The 23,223-nt window shown below is 41.8% G+C and overlaps 1 protein-coding gene across 3 annotated transcripts in view; it reads left to right on the top strand.

The window, feature by feature from the left end:
- The window catches only part of tdrd3 (tudor domain containing 3), a 143,112-nt gene that overhangs the window by 95,644 nt on the left and 24,245 nt on the right, over positions 1–23,223 (top strand). Inside the window, exons 12-14 of one of the 3 annotated variants that reach the window (XM_043691163.1) lie at positions 1,469–1,594; positions 3,832–3,864; positions 22,174–22,373. In XM_043691163.1, coding sequence (XP_043547098.1) covers positions 1,469–1,594; positions 3,832–3,864; positions 22,174–22,191 — 177 coding nt within the window. In that variant the 3' untranslated portion in view covers positions 22,192–22,373. Of the gene's footprint in view, positions 1–1,468; positions 1,595–3,831; positions 3,865–22,173; positions 22,374–23,223 lie in introns of those variants that run through there. The other 2 variants (XM_043691164.1, XM_043691162.1) reach the window with 2 other exon arrangements.

Raw genomic sequence — 23,223 nt, 5'->3', positions numbered from 1 at the left:
GATGTTATCTATAGAACTTCAAAGACAACAAGAACTCTAACTGTAAATGAAACATTGGTTTAACATTTCACTGATTCTAATAAAGGATATACAAAACTTGCATAATTAAATTTGCTATGATGCGATTTAACATTCAACTTTTCATCTCAATTTAGTACTGAAATTTGATCCAATTATATAAGTTTTGAATCTTTCGAAGTCTCAAGCATTTTTTCCTTAATTTATGGCAATAACAATTAGTTTTGCCGGACAAGGATATGTGATCGAATGACACCTGCGCCTACTAAAAGTTATTGTTTAACAGCACAATACATGCAGAACAACAGGTCCCACAAAAAAATTTAAGGGGCTCTAAGGTTTCTAGTCCCTGTACACTCCTAAATATCTTGTTACGTCTGTACTCTAACTGTATTCAGTATTCCTTTTCCTCCCTTTTCATGTAAGCTCAAATTGTAAAGCTCCTTGGTGGTCTTTGATTCTTATCATTTTGAGTGTTTAGTTTGTTGAAGTTCATATACAGCGATCCTTTCAAGTTCTGTTGGTTTCTCCTTCCAAGGAGGTTAATCCTTTATGTTGATGCATGAATTATTATTTATCTTGCAAAAGATAAATAATAAAGTTGACTCCCTGAAAGAAACTTTTCTCATTATAATCATAGAGCTGTACGGCATAGAAACAGACCCTTCAGTCCCATTCATCCATGCTGACCAGATATCCTAAATTAATCTAGTGCCATATCCCTCTAAATCCTTCCTATTCATATACCTATCCAGATGCCTTTTAAATGTTGTAATTGTACCAGCCTCCACCACAACCTCTGGCTGCTCATTCCGTAAAAGCACCACACTGTCTGGAAAATGTTGCCCCTTAGGTCCCTTATAAATCTTTCCTCTTTCACCTTATACCTTTGGACTCCCCTACACTTGGGGGGAGAAAAGACCTTGGCTATTCACCCTATCCGTGCCCCTCATAATTTGTAACCTCTATAAACCTCTATAAAATCACCCCTCAACCTCTGACACTCCAGGGAAAACAGCCCCAGCCTATTCAGCATCTCCCTATAGCTCAAACCCTCCAACCCTGGAAACCTTCTTTTAAGTCTTTTCTGAACCCTTTCAAGTTTGACAATATCCTCCCTATAGCTGGGAGTTGTGCATCATGTAACAGTGTTTCGATAAAAAAAATTCTCCATTTTCCGTTGTCTTTTCTATTTAATGTTAGGATTTAGTAGAATTTTTTATTACGTCTGATCTAAAAATCCAATGCTACTGGATTTTGAGTTACACATTTTCATAATTATGGATTTTCAAAAATGTTTTGATTGTAATGACCTGACAGTTTCATATAGAGTTGAAATGTCCTGTTACTGAATGCCATGATTTGCTCTAAATTTCATTTATGGCCTGCAACTATAATTTTATTACCCATGCAGCTAGGTTTTCCTAATTTTGTTGAATTCAATTTGCAGTTTTATCGGGCAGTAATTCAGGCGCTTCATCCTTCAGGAGTGACAGCAGTTGTTATGTTCAGAGATTATGGCAACTATGAAGAAGTTCTTCTAAGTAACATTAAACCACTTCAGGAGGAATTTTGGGTGGGTATACATTTGCATTTTTATTTTGTGACTATTTTGTTGCAGTAATGAGATTTACAAGATTATATATCAGGACTGTGCATCCAGTTTAGGGGAGAAGGTACAAGATATTCACACAAGGAGATAAAGATTACATCATCTGTGTTTACAATGGTTTAGCTTCTAGCCTTCAAAATCCTAAGATGGTGTTAAAAATGTTGGTTTATAAACAATTATGCATTAAGTTCATTTACCCCCAAGTTTTCAGAGTTGGAGTCTTGAGATTGGCAAATCAGCACATCTTCAGCGCAAGCCCCCCATTATTAATATTGATATAGTGATGGGCTTTGAGTGTGTAAAGGTTTTGAGGATACCCTTTAAACGCTCGGACACTAGCAGTATGCTAGGATCTGGGGTAGAGGTGGGGGGGAAGCGAGAAGCTAAGAGTCTTTGCTTCACTGCACAGAAATGTGATTGGGAGGTTACACTTGGATTCAAAATACCAAATGCTTGAGGATTTGAAACTAGGCTGGAGCGGTTACCTAGTTGACATGAGTTTAAAAAACAATCACTGTTACATTGTTCTGGGACTGAAAATGACCAGGTTGGGAAAGGAAAGAAACAATGAAGAATCACTTCAGTCTGATGGTGGGAGAATTGAATGTTGGTTTCAGGGGTAGTATAAAGATTTAAAGTAGATTTATTGGTTACATTAGAAATAAATGATCTGTTATACAAATTGCCTGCGTCAATAGTATTTGGTGTTTGTTGCAGTAAAAATCTTAATGTTAAATTTTGTCCTATCGTTTTCAGCTAGAAGTTTGAATTTCTTTTTTAATGTTATTGGTCTCTAAGGGGATCGTAATACTATTTGTGTGTGTGTGTTATTGGAAATGTTATGTTGCTCTACATATTGATCTCGTATTAATCTTTAACAGTAGCTCATAAAATTAGACTAATTTTAAATTTAAGTTTATACTTTCAAACTGAAGGCAATCTTTCAAAACTAGTATTTACCTTTGGGGTAACTTGAGAAGCTCAGTATGATGTCAGCAAATAGACAGTTATTCCATAAAATTTTCATCCACTTGTCTGCAACTTTAATTGCAAATGCTTCTTGTGATGCAAGATTTTATATGATATAGATACAAACCCATTATGAGCTTAAAATACCCTTCTTATTTATGCCCATTCTTCACCCAAACCATTGGTTTCTGATTTATGTAAATCTTCAGATTGCAGAAAACCACTACTCCTTTTCATTGTTGTTGTGACAGAGTTGATAGTGTGGCGCTGGAAAAAGCGCAGCAGGTCAAGCAGCATACAAGGAGCAGGAGAGTCGACATTTCGGGCAGGATCCTTCATCAGGACTGGGCCCAGTACGACCTGCTGCACTTCTTCCAGCACCACACTCTGACCCTCCAGCATCTACAGTCCTCACTATCTCCTATTGTTGTTGTGATATTTTTTCCTCTATTAACTCCTGGCACAGTAGTTCAGTTGTAACAGTATCTTCAATGTCAGTCAAGATCTGGTCAGGTCATAGGTGAGATGAGATACATGTATGGCAGAAAAGTTAATGACATGCAGGAGGTTGCAAGTGGTGTGGGCCCCTGCTGAAAAGTGTAGAGAGGGCAGAGAAAGTTAAGAATAAGGGAGTAGAGACTTTAATACAGAAAAACAGAAAAATGAAAGATGGATGCTGGGTGAAGAAATGTACATGGGAAGAGCGGTGCCAAGTGAGAAATGAATGACCGTTCCATTTCCTGATTAGCCATGTTAAAATTTAATAGCATTTTTAGTTACGTCTGCTTCAGACCAAATTTGGACAAGCCTAATTTCCCCACACCTGCAATTTGGAAATTCAGACTGTTTCTTTCTGTTTAAAAGAACAGGTTTTTGTTCTGAAAAATGCAATGTTAATTTGAGTTTAAGTAACTGTTTTGTCTCAATGGTTGCATTCTTACCTGTGAATCAGAGCATTACGGGTTCCAGCCACGCACCTTCAGGGCAACCGTGAGGGACCAAGTAATGTCAGATATTTCATGTAGTGTTATATGTAAAATAAAGCCAAAGTTCTGGAGAAACTTCAATCCAACAGCATCTTTCGAGGAAAAATAAAGCAATTAACATTTTGAATCCAATATGGCTGTTGAGATCTGAAGAAGTCACATTGGACTTAAAATGTTAACTTTTTCTCTTAACAGATGCTGTCAGACCTGCTGTATTTCCCCAACAGTTTCTTTTTCTCATTTCAGATTACCAGCATCTGCATGTTGATTTTGTCAGAAGTCAGTCAGATTTTATCAGAATTACTGTCCGAAGTATTGGTGTTTTCTGCATGAGGCTTTAAAATGCAAATTCTTTGTTTGCAGAGATGCATTGTCCATTGTGAAGGGTGCTATGTAATTGCCAGGTTGTTTCTTGCTTATGAAATTGTGAAGTGTGAAGACTTTTGCAAATTTGTATTCTAGTTTTAATACTTGCGATGCATATTTCATCCTGTGCAATGCAGTCAAAACCAAAAGCATGGTTTTTAAAACATTGGATTGCCATCTAATGTTCTTGCCTAACTTCAGTCTTGCTGTCGTTCCACTTGCTGTTTCACTGTCCTGAAAGCTCTGTGAGATTTTACTCTATGAATGACTATGTGATGAGATGAACAGCTTTGACTTGCAGGGTTGCACAGATAAGGTGACCCACTGAAGGGAGTGTCATTGAAAGGGGAGGTCAGTATTAATTGCAGGGTTCAGCAAGACAAGCCTTGCAGTGACCAGGAGGGTCAGGAAGTTGGAGGAGGCAAATAACAACAAACAAGTTATGCAATCCTATTATCAACTCTGAACAAAGTGACACTAAAACAAAGTAGCTAAACAATAATGATAGCTAATAAGATTCACATTCAAAGTGGGGACTTGATGAACTCCTTTCAATAAATTCATGATGCCTAGTGAGTTTTCAGTACCTTTTTGAATATGCTTCAGTGACCACTGCATCTAGATTTGGGCTGTTTCCAAAATTTGTGTTCGTTACTTTCTTTCATTAAGTGTATCGACTTGCTCATTGAAAGATGTGAGGGGAAAACAATGAGGATGATGAATTGTATGCTGAATGTATATTGTCAGTTCTGGACCATAACTACCCAGATTTAAATATATACCTTTATTATTTTGATTGAAAAGTCAACATCTCTGGCAAGGCTGGCATTTGTTGTCCATCTCTAATTTCCCTTTAATGTATTTGTTGAGCTGCCTTCTTGAACGGCTGCAGATATATTACTGTTTGGATCAGTGTTTGAAAATTGCAATGAAGAAGTGTGTTTTCGGGATCTTGTATTTGGGGGAATACTTGTCAGTTGTTGATGTTCTAATGCATCTGCTACCCTTGCTGCTCAGTTAAGAGGTTGCAGGATTGAAAGTGCAAATGGAAGAAGCTTAAGTAAGTTAGTGCACTGCATGGGCTATGGAATGCCAAGCACGTTCTGTCTTGCATGCTGTCAGGCTTCCTGGTGTTATAGGAGCCAGTCCTATCAAGGCAAGTAGAAATATGAGCATACTAATAATGAGGAAGAGAAGAAGGCTGTTTATCCCTCAGGCCTTCTATGCCGTTCACTAAGATCGTGGCTGATCAGATTTTATCCTCACTCCATATTCTCAACTATCTGATAACCTTTCATTCATTGCTCATCGAGCGTAGAGTTAGCTTTGCCATAAAAATATTCAAAAACTCTTCCAATACCATCTTCAGGATCTGTGTTTCAAAAGCCCATGCATCTCAGAAAATAAATCTGTTAACTGTGCAACCACTTATTTTGAAACAGTAATCCCTGGTTCTAGATTCTCCTTAACAGCGAACCTCCTTTCCACATTGATTCTGTCAAGACCCCTCAGGTCTTGTCTGTGTCAAAGAAATTACCTCTTACTCATAAAATCCAGAGGCTACAAGCTGAAATTGTCAAAACTTTCCTCTTAAGACAATGCACTTATTCAAGATGCTAGTCTAGCAAACCTTCCCTAAACAGCTTCCAGTATGTTTACATCCTTCCTTGAACAGGGAAACTTTCTGTTCACTTCCCTTTGCAATGAACAATAACATTCCATCAGCTCTCCTAACTGGATGTACCTACTTACTAACCTCTTGCAAATCATGCAGTTGAAAACTTGAGAACGTTTAGCATCTCAGCTCTGCAGTCTCACTATTTAAATATTTTGCTGCTTTTATGTTTCCTTCAAAATAGACAATTTTACATTCTTCCCATGTTTGACTCCTTTTGCCAAATCTTTATTTTTACTCACTTTATTTTCGTACTGTTGCAGCCTCCTTTTATCCTCCTTTAAAATGTATCTTCCTATCTATATTTCTTCAGCAAATTTGGCAACCATCCTATTCGTCCCTTCGTCTTATTCGGTTGCATAAACTGTGAACAGTTGAGGTCTTAACACCGCTCCCTGTGACACGCCACCTGTTATGTCTCACCAACCAGAAATTGACCCAATTATGCCGATTCTATATTTCCTGTCAATGAACTAATCTTCTCTTCATATCAATGTGTTACCTCCTACACCATGAGCTTTTATTTTCTACAAATGTATGTAAAACTTTTGTGAAGTGCCATGATAGAAATCAAAGTACAGTACATTCACTGGTTTCCCTTTATCTTTAATGAGCCTTTCGAGCAATCCTAATAAGTTGTCTAAGCATGGTTTCCCTTTCACAAAACTATTTGACTCTGCCTGGTTACTTTGAACTTGTCTAAGGCCCTGCTGTGGCAACTTAAATGGCTTTGACCTTTTTCCATATGACAGATGTTAAGCTAATTGGCCTGTAGTTTCCTGCTTATTTCCATCTCTTTTGAAATAAGAGGTCTGCTATTTTCTAATCTAGAAGAAATAATCCATCATTAATTCTCTTTCGATTTTGAACATTTAAAACCAATACATCAACTTTTTCACTAGCCACTTGATTTTTGAACCTGAGGATGAAGTCCATCAGGACCCACAACTCCAGCAATTTGTTCAGTACCATTTCTCTGGTGATTGTAATTTTCTTGGATTTCCTCCTCTCTCTCCCATTTCTTGATTTACAACTTATTCTGGAATGTTACTTGCATACAGTTTAGTGAAGGCAGATGCAAAATATCTGTTAGATTTGACTTGTGTCTTGTTGATGGTGGATAATTTGGGGAGGTTTATGAGTTAACTTGCTGCAGAATTGCCAACCCCTCATTACCATCGTTGTGGGGAAAATCGCCAGCCTCTGAGTCAGAGTCGGGGTTCAACGACAGAGTTTATTATAGAGTCATAGAGATGTACAGCATGGAAACAGACCCTTCGGTGCAACTCGTCCATGCCGACCAGATATCCCAACCCAATCTAGTCCCACCTGCCAGCTCCCGGCCCATATCCCTCCAAATCCTTCCTATTCATATTCCCATCCAAATGCCTCTTAAATGTTGCAATTGTACCAGCCTCCACCACATCCTCTGGCAGCTCATTCCATACACGTACCACCCTCTGCGTGAAAACGTTGCCCCTTAGGATTCTTTTATATCTTTCCCCTCTCACCCTAAACCTATGCCCTCTAGTTCTGGACTCCCCAACCCCAGGGAAAAGACTTTATCTATTTATCCTATCCCTGCCCCTCATAACTTTGTAAACCTCTATATGGTCACCCCTCAGCCTCCGACACTCCAGGGAAAACAGCCCCAGCCTGTTCAGCCTCTCTCCCTGTAGCTCAGATTCTCCAACCCTGGCAGCATCCTTGTAAATCTTTTCTGAAGCATTTCAAGTTTCACAGCATCTTTCTGATAGGAAGGAGACCAAAATTGCATGCAATATTCCAACAGTGGCCTAACCAATGTCCTGCAGAGCTGCAACATGACCTCCTAACTCCTGTACTCAATACTCTGACCAATAAAGGAAAGCATACCAAACGCCGCCTTCACTATCCTATCTACCTGCGACTCCACTTTCAAGGAGCTATGAACCTGCGCTCCAAGGTCTCCTTGTTCAGCAACACTCCCTAAGACCTTACCATTAAGTGTATAAGTCCTGCTAAGATTTGCTTTCCCAAAATGCAGCACCTCACATTTATCTGAATTAAACTCCATCTGACCCTTCTCAGCCCATTGGCCCATCTGGTCCAGATCCTGTTGTAATCTGAGGTAACCCTCTTCGCTGTCCACTACATCTCCAATTTTGGTGTCATCTGCAAACTTACTAACTGTACCTCTTAGGCTCGCATCCAAATCATTTATGTCAATGACAAAAAGTAGAGGACCCAGCACTGATCCTTGTGGCACTCCACTGGTCACAGGCCTCCAGTCTGAAAAACAACCCTCCACCACCACCTCTGTCTTCCAGCTTTGAGCCAGTTCTGTATCCAAATAGCTAGTTCTCCCTGTATTCCATGAGATCTAACCTTGCTAATCAGTCTCCCATGGGGAACCTTGTTGAATGCCTTACTGAAGTCCATATCGTTCACATCTACTGCTCTGCCCTCATCAATCCTCTTTGTTACTTCTTCAGAAGCTCAATCAAGTTCGTGAGACATGATTTCCCACGCATAAAGCCATGTTGACTGTCCCGAATCAGTCCTTGCCTTTCCAAATACATGTGCATCCTGTCCCTCAGGATTCCCTCCAACAATTTGCCCACCACCGTGGTCAGGCTCACTGGTCTATAGTTCCCTGTCTTGTCTTTACTGCCCTTCTTAAACAGTGGCACTACGTTTGCCAACCTCCAGTCTTCTGGCACCTCACCTGTGACTATCGATGATAAAAATATCTCAGCAAGAGGCCCAGCAATCTTCTCCATCTTCTCACAGAGTTCTGGGGTACACCTGATCAGGTCCTGGGGATTTATCCACCTTTAACTGTTTCAAAACATCCAGCACTTCCCCTCTGTAATCTGGACATTTTGCAAGATGTCACCATCTATTTCCCTACAGTCTATATCTTCCATAACCTTTTCCACAGTAAATACTGATGCAAAATATTCATTTAGTATCTCCCCCATTTTTTGCTCCTCCACACACAGGCCGCCTTGCTGTTCTTTGAGGGGCCCCATTCTCTCCCTAGTTACCCTTTTGTCCTTAATATATTTGTAAAACCCCTTTGGATTCTCCTTCATTCTATTTGCCAACGCTATCTCATGTTCCCATTTTGCCCTCCTGATTTCCCTCTTAAGTATACTCCTACTTTCTTTACACTCTTCTTAGGATTCACTCAATCTGTCCTGTCGGTACTTGACATATGCTTCCTTCTTTTTCTTAACCAAACCCTCAATTTCTTTAGTCATCCAGCATTCCCTGTACCTACCAGCCTTCCCTTTCACCCTGACAGGAATCTCCTTTCTCTGGATTCTTGATATCTCATTACTGAAGGCTTCCCATTTTCCAGTTGTCCCTTTACCTGCGAACCTCTGCTTCCAATCAGCTTTTGAAAGTCCCATGTTACTAACCATGCCCCGAGTTCATCTGCCTCCCCTGTTAGGCCCCTTGCATTGAAATAAATGCAGTTTAATTTATTAGTCCTACTTTGTCCCTGCCTGCCCTGACTGTTTGACTCACTTCTGTTCTCAGCTGTACCCATCACAGATCGATCTCTTTCCTCACTATCTCCTGGATCTCCACCCCCTTACTAGTTTAAATCCTCCCAAGCAGTTCTAGCAAATTTCCCTGCCAGTATGTTAGTCCCCTTCCAATTTAGGTGCAATCCGTCCTTCTTGTGCAGATCACTTCTACCCCAAAAGAGATTCCAATGATCCAAAAATGTGAATCCTTCTCCCATACACCAGCTCCTCAGCCATGCATTCATCTGCTCTATCCTCCTATTCCTGCCCTCACTAGCTCATAGCACTGGGAGTAATCCAGATATTACTACGCTTGAGGACCTTTTTAAATTTCTACCTAACTTCCTGTACAAGGAAATCCCGGAGCTCCGGGGGGTGAAAGACACCAACGGCACACTGGGCAGCTGTGAGTCTTCTCTCAACCCAGAGCGCATGTCCAGATACTTTTGTATATTTTGTGATACAATAGGTCAGTGATGAGGTTATTGTCTCTGTAAGATGGTTTGTTTATTGTAAATATTGCAGAATTGTGGATAGTTTTGGTGCAGTCATTGTCAGTTCTAGTGCAGCCTTTGTTAATTTCAGTGTGGTCAGTTTCAGTGTCTGAGCGGAAGTTCATTACTGTAGTAATGGGCACTAATTCTCCTTCCTGAGAAGGACTGCAGCCCTGGCTATTAGCACTTTGTATTGAGTCTGTATCAAACAGTTAGCATTTCTATCAAAGGTCTGGACCCAGACACTTTGGGCAGTATACGCTACTCGTGTGTTTTCACCCCCCCCACTCACCTTAAACCCAGCAGCTAGGTTGAGTGCATTGTGCTGGCATTCTGGTGGCCCCAGACAGTATCTGTGTTTTCTCTGCTGTCTTTCTCTCCATATTGTTGTCCGGCAGCCATTTTATGTGTCAAGTGGCCAGCTTATGGCTAATCCTCTTGCAAGGATGCCCGCCTTGAAGAAGTTTTCCTCCTCTCTCTACAAGAATCTCAGGGAGTCTCTCTCCCACTGCAACTCCCAGGTCTCTAATCCAGAATCTGGTTTCCAGCATCTGCAGTCATTGTTTTTACCTAGTTGATTTTAACCCTACTGCGAATCCTCTTGCAAGGATGCCCGCCTTGAAGAAGTTTTCCTCCTCTCTCTCCAAGAATCTCAGGGAGTCTCTCTCCCCCTGCAACTCCCAGGTCATTTCCTCAGCCCTGAAGCTCTTCAACCATGTCCTGAAACAAACTCGCTATCACAGACTCTATGCTACTCTCTCCCCACCCCCACCCTCCTCTAGCTTATCTCTCCACACTTTAGGCTCTCTGCCTTTATTCCTGATGAAGGGCTTTTGCCCGAAACGTCGATTTTGCCTGTCCTCGGATGCTGCCTGAATTGCTGTGCTCTTCCAGCACCACTGATCCAGAATATGGCTCAGCGGGCATCTTGTGTGTTTGTGTGCCTAGTGTCACCCTGTCCCGTGCCATCTCCCACTTCACCACCAACTTGAGCAGTCTCTTGGAATCGTGGATAATTTGCTTCCACTCTAGTTCCAGGAGTTTGGATGAGAGTGATCGATCCAGTGAGTGATCTATCGGCTCTGCTGTGTGCAGACGGTTTTGGTGGTTGAAGGATTGGGTAAATGGTTGTTTGGAATTTTGTGTACTCCTTCTGATACCATATCCTTATCTCTCTACATTCCCAATGAAGTCTCTTGCTATGTTTGGTGTGTTCCAGGATTGACATACCACATGCAGCCACCCTTTTTACATAATTAGTTTAAATCAGTTTCTCAACTGTACTAACTCGATGATATTGATGGTGGAATAGTGCCTGTGGTAATGCTGGTGAGTATTGAGCAGAGATGGTTGGATTTTCTCATGTTGAAGATAGTCATTACCTGGTATTTGTTTGGTTTTAGTATTAAATGTTACAGGTGCAAAGGAAATTAACCAGTATCTGAATTAAATTTCCTTTCTTTTATCTTGAGACTGATTTTGCTGCTTGTTTCTGTTATACTATTTGTCACATTTTGAGTTTGCAGAATTTTTTTAAAGTTTGTTGGATATTATTTTTATTTTGACTGGGGCTAAAACATGCTGTATAAATGTTTTCTCTTTGTGGTTTTTATTTCAGTTTAAACAGCTTGAAATATGAACAGTAGGTTTTGTGCGTATTCCCAAGTTTCTTTTTTAAGGTTTTCTTATGCTGCTGCTCCTTGAGCAGGGAGTTTTGTCAGCATGAAAGGTATTTTCCTCAGAGGCCCTTCTTCCTTCCACCAGCTAGTTTAAGTTCATGCTTCTAGTTATTAACATCTATGTACCATCCCTGCAGTGTTGCTGAGTCAAACGCTTGGCGCAACTTTGATAGCAGCATTTTGGGAGTACCTACTACAAGTGTGATGCAGCAGTTCAGAGTCTTTGCTCATGTAAATAGACCCTTCCTGTACACTGTATCTAGGAATATCATAGTTTTATCCCCCACAGGTGCCTCTGTTCTGAAGAAAATAAACCCAACATATCCAGTCTTTCCTCATAGCTAAAATTATTTATTCCTACAATGTCCTTGTAAGCTGTTTTTGGAGTTGATCTTTCCAATATGGTCACAATCTTGTGTAATATACTGCCAGAAGTGTATGCTGGACCTTATCTGCAATATACATTCAAAGTCCTATAACATGGAGACAGGACTTTGGCCTAAACTGGTCCATGCTGACCAAAATGTCTGTCCACTCTCACCCCATTTCCCTGCACTTGACCCATGTCCTTCTAATCCTTCCCTACCCATGTATTTGTCCAAATGCCTTTTAAATGTTAATGGAGCTGCCTCGACCACTTCTGCTGGCAGCTCATTCCATATGTATATCGCCTTTGAGTGAAAAAAAAATTTGCCTCAGCTTCCCTTTTATTCTTTCCCCTCCAGCCTTAAATTGATGCCCTCTAGTCTTTGATTCCCCAACTCTGAGAAAAAGACTCCGTGCATTCACTGTATTCATGAATCTCATGATCTTATATACCTCCTATAAAATCCCCCCCTCAGTCTCCTACCCTCTAAAGAAAAAAAGTTCTAGCTTGTCCATCCTCTCCCTATAGCTCGAACCATTGAGTCCTGGCAACATCCTTGTAAATTTCTTATGTACTCTTTCCAGTTTAATAATATCTTTCCCATAACAAGGTGACCAAAACTGAACACATTACTCCAAGTGCAGCCTCACCAATGTCCTGTATAACTGCATCATAATTCCCAATTTCTATACTCAATGCCCTGACTGATGAAGGCCCGTGTGCCAAAAGCCTGTGACTTCACTTTCAGAGAACCGTGCACCTGAACTCCAAGATCTCTCTGTTCCACTACACTCCTTAAGGCCCTACCATTCACATGAAACTCACCTTGATTTGACATTCCAAAATGCAAGATCTCACACTTAAGTATATTAAACTCCATTTGTCATTTCTTAGCTCACTTCCCCAGCTGATCAAGGTCCTGCTGCAATTTCTGATCACCTTCTTCATGTCCACGATACCACCTACTTTAGTGTCATCAGCAAACTTACGAATTGCTCCTTGTACATTCTCATCCAAATCATTGAGATAGATAACAAGCAGCAGGGCGGCACGATGGCACAGTGGTAAGCACTGCTGCCTCACAGCGCCAGGGACTCTGGTTCAATTTCCACCTCCGGCAACTCTGTGTGGCGTTTGCACATTCTCCTCATGTCTGCGTGGGTTTCCTCTGGCTGCTCCGGTTTCCTCCCACAATCTAAAAATGTGCAGGCTAGGTGAATTGGCCAGGCTAAATTGCCCGTAGTGTTAGGTGAAAGGGTCTGGGTGGGTTGCGCTTCGGCGGGTCGGTGTGGACTTGTTGGGCCGAAGGGCCTGTTTCCACACGATAGGTAATCTAATCTAATCTAATCAGCAATGGGCCCAGCACTGACCCCTGAGGCACAAGTTGCAGGCCTCCAGTCCGACAAGCATCCTTCTACTGTTACCCTCTGCTCTCTGCCATCAAGCCAATTTTGTATCCAATTTGCCAGCTCCCCCTGGATTCCCCGTTACCTAACCTTCCAGAGCAGCCTATGATGTGGAACCTTATCGAAGGCCTTACTGAAATCCATAGGTTTACCGCCCTGCCCTCATCAACCTTCCTGGTCACTTCATCAAAGAACTCTAACAAATTTGTGAAGCATGATCTCTCACTCTCAAAGTCATGCTGACTATCCTAATCAAGTCCTGTCTTTCCAAATGCATGTATATCTTGTACGTCCAGAATCTTAAGTAACATACCTCCCACAGATGTTAAGCTTACTGGCCTATAGTTCCCAGGCTTTTCTTTGCAATCCTTCTTGAATAATGGCACAACATTCACTACCCTCCAGTCTTTCATGACCTTATCTGTGGCTAACGATGATGCAAATACGTCAGCCAGAGCCGCCACAATCTCCTCTTTAGCCTTTTGCAGTGTTCTTGGATATATCTGGTCAGGACCAAGAGATTTATCTACCTTCATTCATTCTCATACATCCAGCACCACCTCTGCTGTGAGCTGGACTGTCCCCAAGATATCACCACTAACTTGCCCAAGTTCCCACGTCGTCTTGCTTTTCTCCATGGTAAGCATAAAGGAGAAATATTCGTTGAGGAGCTCACCCATCTCTTCCCGTTCCACACATACATGTCTGCTTTGGACCTTGAGTGGCCCTATTCTCTCTCTAGTTATTCTTTTTCCTTTAATATACTTGAAGTACCTTTTTAGATTCACCCTAATCTTCTCACCCAAGACTATCTCATGCCCTCTTTATTTTTTTGCACTCCTCTGTTCCCTTTCTACCTACAGGAATTCCCTTGAACCCACCTGCCTGTCCCTGAGCCACGCCTCCTTATTTCTGGTCAAAGCCTCAATATCTCTTGTCATCCAGGGTTCCCTATTCCTGCCAACCTTGCCCTCACAGGAACATAGACCTCATAGAACATAGAACAATACAGTGCAGAACAGGCTCTTTGGCCCTCGATGTTGCGCTGATTTCTGAACTAATCTAAGCTCACCCCCCTACACTATCCCATATCATCCATATGCTTATCCAAGGACTGTTTAAATGCCCCTAATTTGGCTGAGTTAACTACATTGGCAGGCAGGGCATTCAATGCTCTTGCCACTTTGAGTAAAGAACCAGCCTCTGACATCTGTCTTAAATCTATCACCCCTCACATTTGTAGCTATGGCCCCTTGCACAAGCTGCTGTCATCATCCTAGGAAAAAAGACTCTCACTGTTCACCCTATGTAATCCTCTGATCATCTTGTATGTCTCCATCAAATCCCCTCTTAGCTGCCTTCTCTCCACTGAGAACAGATCCAAGTCTGTCAGCCTTTTGTCATAAGACCTTCCCTCCAGACCAGTCAACATCCTGGTAAATCTCCTCTGCACTTTTTCCACTGCTTCCACATCCTTCCTGTAATGGGGCGATCAGAACTGTACACAATATTCCAAGTGAGGCCGCACTCTCATTTTGTACAATTGCAGCATGATATGGCTCTGCAACTCAATTCCTCTACCAATAAAACCTAATGTGCCATTTGCCTCCTTAACAGCACTATCAACCTGGGTGGAAACTTTCACGGAGCTGTGTACATGGACACCAAGATCCCTCTGCGCATCCACACTACCAAGAATCTTTCCATTGAACCAGTGTTCTGCCTTCCTATTGTTATTCCCAAATGAATCACCTCACATTTATCTGTATTGAACTCCATTTGCCACCTCTCAGCCCAATTCTGCAGTTTATCAAAGTCCCCCTGCAACCTGCAACATTCTTCCACACTGTCCACCAATTTTAGTGTCATCTGCAAACTTATAATCTATCCGTCTATGCCTGCATCTAAGTCATTTATAAAAATAATAAACAGCAGTGGTCCCAAAACAGATCCTTGTGACACATCACCTGTAACTAGGTTTCAGGCTGAATATTTTCCATCAACCACCACTCATTGCCTTCTTACAGAAAGCAGTTTCTAATCCAAACTGCTAAATCACCTTCAATCGCATGCCTCTGCATTTTCTCCAATAGCCTACCATTTGGAACCTTATCAAAGGCTTTACTGAAGTCCATTTACATCATGTCAACTGCCTTCCCTCTTCCACATGCTTGGTCACCTTCTCAAACTCAATGAGTTTGTGAGACATGACCTGCCCTTGATGAAACCATGTTGACTATCTCCAATCAAATTGTTGCTTGCTAGGTGATTATAAATCCTGTCTCTTGCAATCCTTTCCAAAATGTTTGCTACAACAAAGGTAAGGCTCACTGGTCTATAATTACTTGGGTCATCTCTGCTGCCATTCTTGAACAAGGCACAACATTTGCAATCCTCCAGTCCTCTGGTGCTAAATCTGTAGACAATGACAACTCAAAGATCAAGGTCAAAGCCTCTGCCATCTCCTCCCTAGCTTCCAAGAAAATCCTCGGATAAATCCCATTTGGTCCAGGGGAGTTATCTACTTTCACACCTTCTAGAATTCACACCTCCTCCTTACTAACCTCAATCCTTTCAAGTCTAATAGCCTGTATCTCAGTCTTCTCTAATTCGTTTAGCACCTCCGATCTCCACAGGATCCACACACAACTTTCCACTGCTGTCTTTGACTGGCCCTGTTCCTACCCTAGTCATCCTCCTATTCCTCACATGCTTATAGAAAGCTTTAGGGTTCTTCTTTATTCTACCTACTAAAGACTGCTCATGAACCCTCCTTGCTCCTCTTAACTCTCTCTCTCTAAATCCTTCCTAGCTAATCTATAACTCTCCACTGCCTCATCTGAACCATCTCATCTCACCATAAGCCTCTGTCTTCTGCTTAACAAGAGGTACAATTTCTTTAGTAAGCCACGGTTCCGTTACCTTATCACTTCCTACCTGCCTGACAGGGACATACCTATCAAGGACACGTAATATCTGTACCTTAAACCAGCTCCACATTTCAATTGTCTCCATCCCTGCATTTTGCTTACCATTCTATGCCTCCTAAGCCTTGCCTAATGGCATTATTATTGCCCTTCCCCCATCTATAATTCTTGCCCTATGGCATGTACCTAGCCCTTTCCATCGCTAAACTAAACGTAACAGAATTATGGTCACTCTCTCCAAAGTACTCACCTACCACTAAATCAAACATCTGGCCTGGTTCATTACCAAGTACCAGATCCAGTGTGACCTCCCCTTGTCAGCCCTTCGATATACTGTGTCAGGAAACCCTCCTGCACACATTGGACAAAAACTGATCCATCTGACGTACTTGAGTTATAACACTTCCAGTCAGTGTTGGGAACTTTAAGTCCCCCATAATGAGCACCCTGTTCCTTTCACTCCTGCCCAGAATAGTTATGCCGATCCTCTCCTCCACCTCCCTGGAACTTTGCAGAGGCCTAATATATAAAAAAAACTCCCAGCAGTGTGACCCCTCCTCTCCTATTTCTAACCTCAGCCCATACCACCACAGTAGATGGGTACAGAGGAACCTCGATTATCCGAATATCAATTATCCGAAAATCGGATTATCTGAAGGAGATCTCCAGGTCCTGACAGAAGCATTACGTCAAAAGACGTGTTTCCAACAGTGATCGCATCTTTTGTTTACAGTGATTAAACAGGCACCGTCTCCAAATGACTGACCTCCTGCCCTGTCTTTCTCGCTATTCTTTTCCTGGGGTTCTACACGGATGTACCCTAAACCCCCTTCCCCAGATAATTTCTCCAACATTGTCCTGTACAGGGCAAACGTGGAACCTGTCAAAAAGTTGTGTGCGCTATTTGGAGACTCGCCCTACAAAAGCAGCAGCAGCAGTCTTGTTGGTGTCCAGTCCGGCTGTTCCAAAGAGGGAACGGTGGTGGACAGATGGGCAATGTTGGATGGGGTTTAGGGGCGGGGGCAGTGTTGGACGGGGTTGGGGGGCGGGCATTGTTGGAAGGTGTTTGGGTGGGTGGGCAGTGTTGGGGACTGGGTCTCACGCGCTGTGGGGTGCTGCTAGTCTTCTGAATGGGCGCAGACTTTAAAAACTGAGCGCCAGAGGAAAGTCATTTAATCGATTAACCGAATAATCGATTATCCAAACGAAATAGTGCCTGCCCATCTCATTCAGATAATCAAGGTTCCCCTGTACTTGTTAAGAGCTCTTTCGGCCACCATTATACTAACCTTGACTAACAAAGCCACACCTCCCCCTCTTTTATCGCTTTCCGTGTTCTTAATGGAAGATCTCAACCTTGGAACCTGCAAGAGCCGTTCCTGACCATGCTTTATGAAATGGCCACAGCTTCGAAGTCCCAGGTACCTATGCTTGCTGCAAGCTCACCTACCTTATTCCATTGAAGTAGATACACTTGCTGTCTGCCAGCACACTCCTGTGACTGTGAAATCCTGTCCGTGTCTTCCCTACTCTCATCCTCCTGTGCACTGGCACTACATCACAGGTTCCATCACTCTGCTGACTTGAATTCTAGCTATCGCACTTTTAAAGGCCTACTACTGGCCGGAGGTCCCTTTGTCTGCAAACAAACGACTCCAACCAGCCCCTCCAAGTTCCCGTCTAATTCCATCAAAATTTGCCTTGCCTCCGTTTAGAACTTGACCAGTTTTGTCCCTCTCCATAACTTGTTTTAAAATTAGTAGAACTATGGTCACTGGTCCCCAAAGTGCTGCACCACTGTCATCTCTGTCACCTGTCCTGACCTATTTCCCAAGAGTAGGTCAAGTTTTGCACCTTCCAAGGTAGGACCCTCTATACTGAGGAAACTTTCCTGAACGCACTTAACAAATTCCGCTTCATCTAAGCCCTTAATGCTATGGCAGTCCCAGTCTATGTTAGGAAAATTAAAATTCTCTAATATGACAGCCCTCTTGCTCCTGCAAGCTTCCACAGTCTCCCTGCCGATTTATTCCTCGAATTCCCGTTGACTATTTGAGAGCCATAGTACAACTCCAGTAACATCACCATCTCCTTCCTTCCTTACTACTTAGTTCCACCCACAAAGCCTCACTGGATGATCCTTCAGTTATTTCATCTCTAACTACTGCTATGATATTCGCCTTAGTCAAAAATGTTACTCCCCCTCCCCTCCTTCAATCACTCTTGTCCTGCCCGAAGTTCTTGTACCCTGGCACATTAAGCTTCCGTGTCCCTCCCTTAGCCATGTTTCTGTAATGGCTGTAACATCCTCGTCCCACACCCCGAGTTCATCGGCCTTACCTATCAGCCCTCTTGCATTGAAATAAATGTAATTTCATCCAACAGACATTCCTTGCTCCTAGTCATGTTCCAGCCTGACCTGTCTCTTCCCTTTACTATTTCTGATTACGGTAACTCCTTCCAGCCTCTCACTTGCCTCCTTGATGTTGAGGATCCCACCCCCCTGCCAATCTAGTTTGAACCCTCCCTTGCAGCAGTAGCAAACCTGGCCGCCGACATATTGGTTAATTTTTTTTTATCGTCTTCTCTTATACTTCAGGCCTTTCCAATAAAATGGGTATGATTGAAAGACAGGAATTAATGGGATTCAGGATGCAGTGCTGGAGGTTCCATAGCTATGACTTCATCTATAGGTGGAAGATATTTTCAACCTTTTATGGAGGTTGATTGCTGCAGGGTGGTTGAGCAAACTGACAATGCCATGGTCATGTGGAAAGCCATTTAAATAGGGAAGTGAAAGAGTTTGAAGGGTCAGTATCCAAATTAAAAGTCAGAACCTGAAAGGATATAATCTCAGAATTCTTAGTCTTGCCACTTATCTATCATTATGATATGGAAGAAGCCTTCGGCCTGTTGTGTCTGCCACCAAAACTACACTAAATCTGCAGTAGTCCCACTTCATGTATTAGGCCGCTAGCCTTCAATTTTATGACACTTCAGGTGCTCATCCAAATACCTGTTTCAAGGCTGAGGCTATTTGCCTCAACTACACTCCCAAGCAGTACATGCCAGACCCTCTACCTGCCTCAGGTGAAAACAGTTTTCTTCAAAACCTCTAAATCTCTTGCATATTACCTTGAAAGTATGACCCCTTGTTATTGACCTTTCAACTAAGGGGGCAGCTGTTTTCTATCCACCCAGTTCATGCACCTCATTCAGGGCCCTTTCTCAATTTTCTCTGCTCCAAAGAAAGCAATTCTAGCTTATCCAGCCCCTCTCCATAACTGGAATGCTCCATACCAGGCAATATCTCACAAGCAATGCAGTGTTATAGGGAATTAGATCTTAGAAATTCATCAGCTTTTTGTTTCAAATTTCTCTAATTTTGAATTCCTCATATATACTCGACCCTTGATTGGATTTTATTTCTTGTATCTAACAAACTATTTTCCCTTGTGCTGGCAAATGGGACTAAATTCTGGGATATCTGGATGGCATGGACGAGCTGAACAGAAGGGTCTCTTTCCATGCTGTACATCTCTATGACTCTGTGATAATTTCTCATGTTTCAGGCTTGAGGGACCAAAGTATTTACTTCAACCACCGTGTCATGAGATATTCTGGGGCACTGGGCCTACCTTCCCCCCCCCCAGCCCCACCACCGTCCTATTTATTTGTCCACCCCCAAGGCTCCCAGCCTCATCCTGATGAAGGGCTTTTGCCCGAAACATTGATTTTTCCCGCTCCAAGGATGCTGCCTGACCTCCTGTGCTTTTCCAGCACCACATTCTCTACTCTAATCTCCAGCATCTGCAGTCCTAACTTTCACAGACAATAAGGGACCCACCTCTGATACCTGTGGAAGTCGTATAGACAGCCTTCTGCTACTAACCTAATTTTGGATCTAACTTGCAAAGTTACCCTGGTTCTTTTGCTACCTTTATCGTTCTCCCATGTGGACCTTGTGAATGGCTTTTAAATTCATTTAAACTACATTAGCTGCACAATCCAAATCAACATACTTGGTCACCACTTTGAAAGATTCAGCCAGATTTGTTCAGAATGACTTCCCTCTGATTAAAGCCATGCAGACTACCCCGATGAAATCTTTCTTCGTTTGGCATATGATAGAGCAAATACAATGCACATGGTGCAGCGTGGTGTTGAAGGGAAAGGTTTTGATGAGCTGTTACAAAGCAAATAAGTAATCCTGAGGATTTGGCATGTTTCAGAAACGAGCAACTGGTGATCAATTTGTTAAAGACTGGAAAAAATAGGGTCAGTGTAAATGGGCCAGGAATAGCAAAACCGATTCTAATACTTGTAAAAGTATAGATGGGGGAGAAACATGAGAAATCATCATGAGAAATGAAGAAAGGGAAAGTAATTTGTTAGATACTGGAAATAGAATCCAATCAAGGGTTGGGTGGGTATGAGGAATTCAAATTGTTTCCTACTTAGAAAAACTTGAAAGGAAAAGCTGATGAATTTCTAGGACCTGATTCCCTACAATAGTGCATCGCTCATCAGGGATTTAGGTTTGAAGAATAAATTGTTGAATTTTCCATAGGAATGATGCACTCATTTTATGTTGATCTGTATGACTTGCCAATCATACTTATCAACATTTGAACGCACTCTTGTGCATTATGGCTGATGTTTTTTTTTTAAATTCTATGGCCACAAGAATTAATTTTAATGTATTTTCTGCATCTCCTCCTACATTAATTACTGTTATTGGGTTGCAGCTCTTCACGTATTGGCCTAGATGTGATATGCTGCCAAGCTTAAAACAGAAGGGACTGCAGATGTTGGAAACCAAAACAAGAAATTGCTGGAGAACTCAACAGATCTAACATCACCTCAGGAGAGAAATCAGAATTAATGTTTTGGGTCGAGTGACCCTCATTTTGATTTCTCTCCACAGATGCTGAGTTTTTCCAGAAATTTCTATTTTGACACTGGCAAGTTTTATTGATCAAGGCCATTACAGCAGAGTATGATCCTTTCTTCACGAGATGTCAATGTACACCAACTCTACACCGCAAGGCACTTGTGTGGTGCAGTTGAGGGTGTAGATTCTAGTTTACTTAAATTGCTCTTAATTTTTAAAAGATTTTTCTTACCTATTTCTCTGAATTTACATTGAAAGACACATTCCTCACTATAAACAAATATAAGAAATTCACAACACCTGTCTCCTTTTCTAAATACATGCCAATACCTGACTCATTTATTGTTTGCATTTTCAAATTTCAAGTCATCAACTTAAATTTTATGTGCTCGTGTGACATGTTCGTGGACCTGACTCTCTTGTCAGGCACATCACGTGGCAACAGCACCAAATTGTTTTAGAATATGGAGAATTGGTGACTGAGCTCACCATTTTCTGACTTGTGTTTCCTGCAAGTTAGCTTTGCCAAAGAAATATTTCGGCTTATAATTGACCCTTTATCTGCTTTTTCAAGCTTGTGACTCTGTTTCGTGTATTTTACTTTGTTACTTAGTGGTGTGAATATGGAAATATCTTTAACCCTTGTTGCACACTAATACACTAATTGCTATTAAGAAAAGCAACACACGACTGACTGAAGAGAATAACATTTTGGCATATAATAATTATAAATATAATTAGAGATAATTGTTGATTTTGTAACCATTGCTGTAAAGTGAAGGTATGGATTCTGATGTTCAGTAGGACATATCAGTGGTTCTAATTGTAATGCTGCAACACCTGAATAAAATGTAAAATCTATTATTCACTCAAGGCATTTTATTTCCAATTTGATGTGAAGTTCAACCCAAGTTTACAACTAACAGCAAAATGTTTCATTTCCGGTCATGCTCATAATGAACAGAGTTTAAGTATCTTGCATGCTAATTGTGAATAATTCATTCAAAGTTATGCATAGTATTCATTTTGCTGGCCCCCAAGACGTTGTAGTATAGGTGGTTTTCCAGCTAACACTTTTCAGCCTTTAAAGTGTGGAACTGATTTGTCAAAATCTACCAGTTGCTCAATGCATGAGCTTCAATATTGGACTAAATCACAATGAGTATAGAATTACATTTATTTCATTTTGGTTTCATTCAGTAAGCTAGTTGCACAGAACTAGCTATAACAGGTAACATTTTATTTTATTCACCATATTATAGAATGTCCTATTGGAGTGAAGGACCCCCCCTATTGTTCGACCATATCGGAGTGTGCACCGACGATTGCAGCCTTTAAGAGATGACCCAGTTTCGCAACACAGCATGATTGCTCTTTAAAATAAAAGCTCGAATCATAAACAGTGAAAAATGTATTAAAATGTATTATCTGCAATAAAAGTTTTATACATTTTGTCACAACCTTTTCAGTTTTGCTGCAGTTTATCTTGTGTGTCTGGTAATATACAATTGTACACATCACCAAGACAGTTAAAGAATCTTTATCCTGGAAAATGTGGCTATTATGTATGATTTGATAAAATGTAGTCACATGATCTTTCTTTCTCTTTCTCTCCTTTCTTTCTTTCTCTCTTTCTCCCTTTCTTTCTCTCTTTCTCCCTTTCTTTCTCTCTCCCTTTCTCTCTCCCTTTCTCTCTCCCTTTCTCTCTCCCTTTCTCTCTCCCTTTCTCTCTCCCTTTCTCTCTCCCTTTCTCTCTCCCTTTCTCTCTCCCTTTCTCTCTCCCTTTCTCTCTCCCTTTCTCTCTCCCTTTCTCTCTCCCTTTCTCTCTCCCTTTCTCTCTCCCTTTCTCTCTCCCTTTCTCTCTCCCTTTCTCTCTCCCTTTCTCTCTCCCTTTCTCTCTCCCTTTCTCTCTCCCTTTCTCTCTCCCTTTCTCTCTCCCTTTCTCTCTCCCTTTCTCTCTCCCTTTCTCTCTCCCTTTCTCTCTCCCTTTCTCTCTCCCTTTCTCTCTCCCTTTCTCTCTCCCTTTCTCTCTCCCTTTCTCTCTCCCTTTCTCTCTCCCTTTCTCTCTCCCTTTCTCTCTCCCTTTCTCTCTCCCTTTCTCTCTCCCTTTCTCTCTCCCTTTCTCTCTCCCTTTCTCTCTCCCTTTCTCTCTCCCTTTCTCTCTCCCTTTCTCTCTCCCTTTCTCTCTCCCTTTCTCTCTCCCTTTCTCTCTCCCTTTCTCTCTCCCTTTCTCTCTCTCTTTCTCTCTCTCTTTCTCTCTCTCTTTTTCTCTCTCTTTCTCTTTCTCTCTTTATCTCTTTTTCTCTCTTTCT

This window comes from Chiloscyllium plagiosum, chromosome 6, assembly GCF_004010195.1.
Source record: "Chiloscyllium plagiosum isolate BGI_BamShark_2017 chromosome 6, ASM401019v2, whole genome shotgun sequence".
In the NCBI taxonomy this organism is placed as follows: Eukaryota; Metazoa; Chordata; class Chondrichthyes; order Orectolobiformes; family Hemiscylliidae; genus Chiloscyllium; species Chiloscyllium plagiosum.
This window is presented reverse-complemented; position numbering and strand designations above follow the sequence as displayed.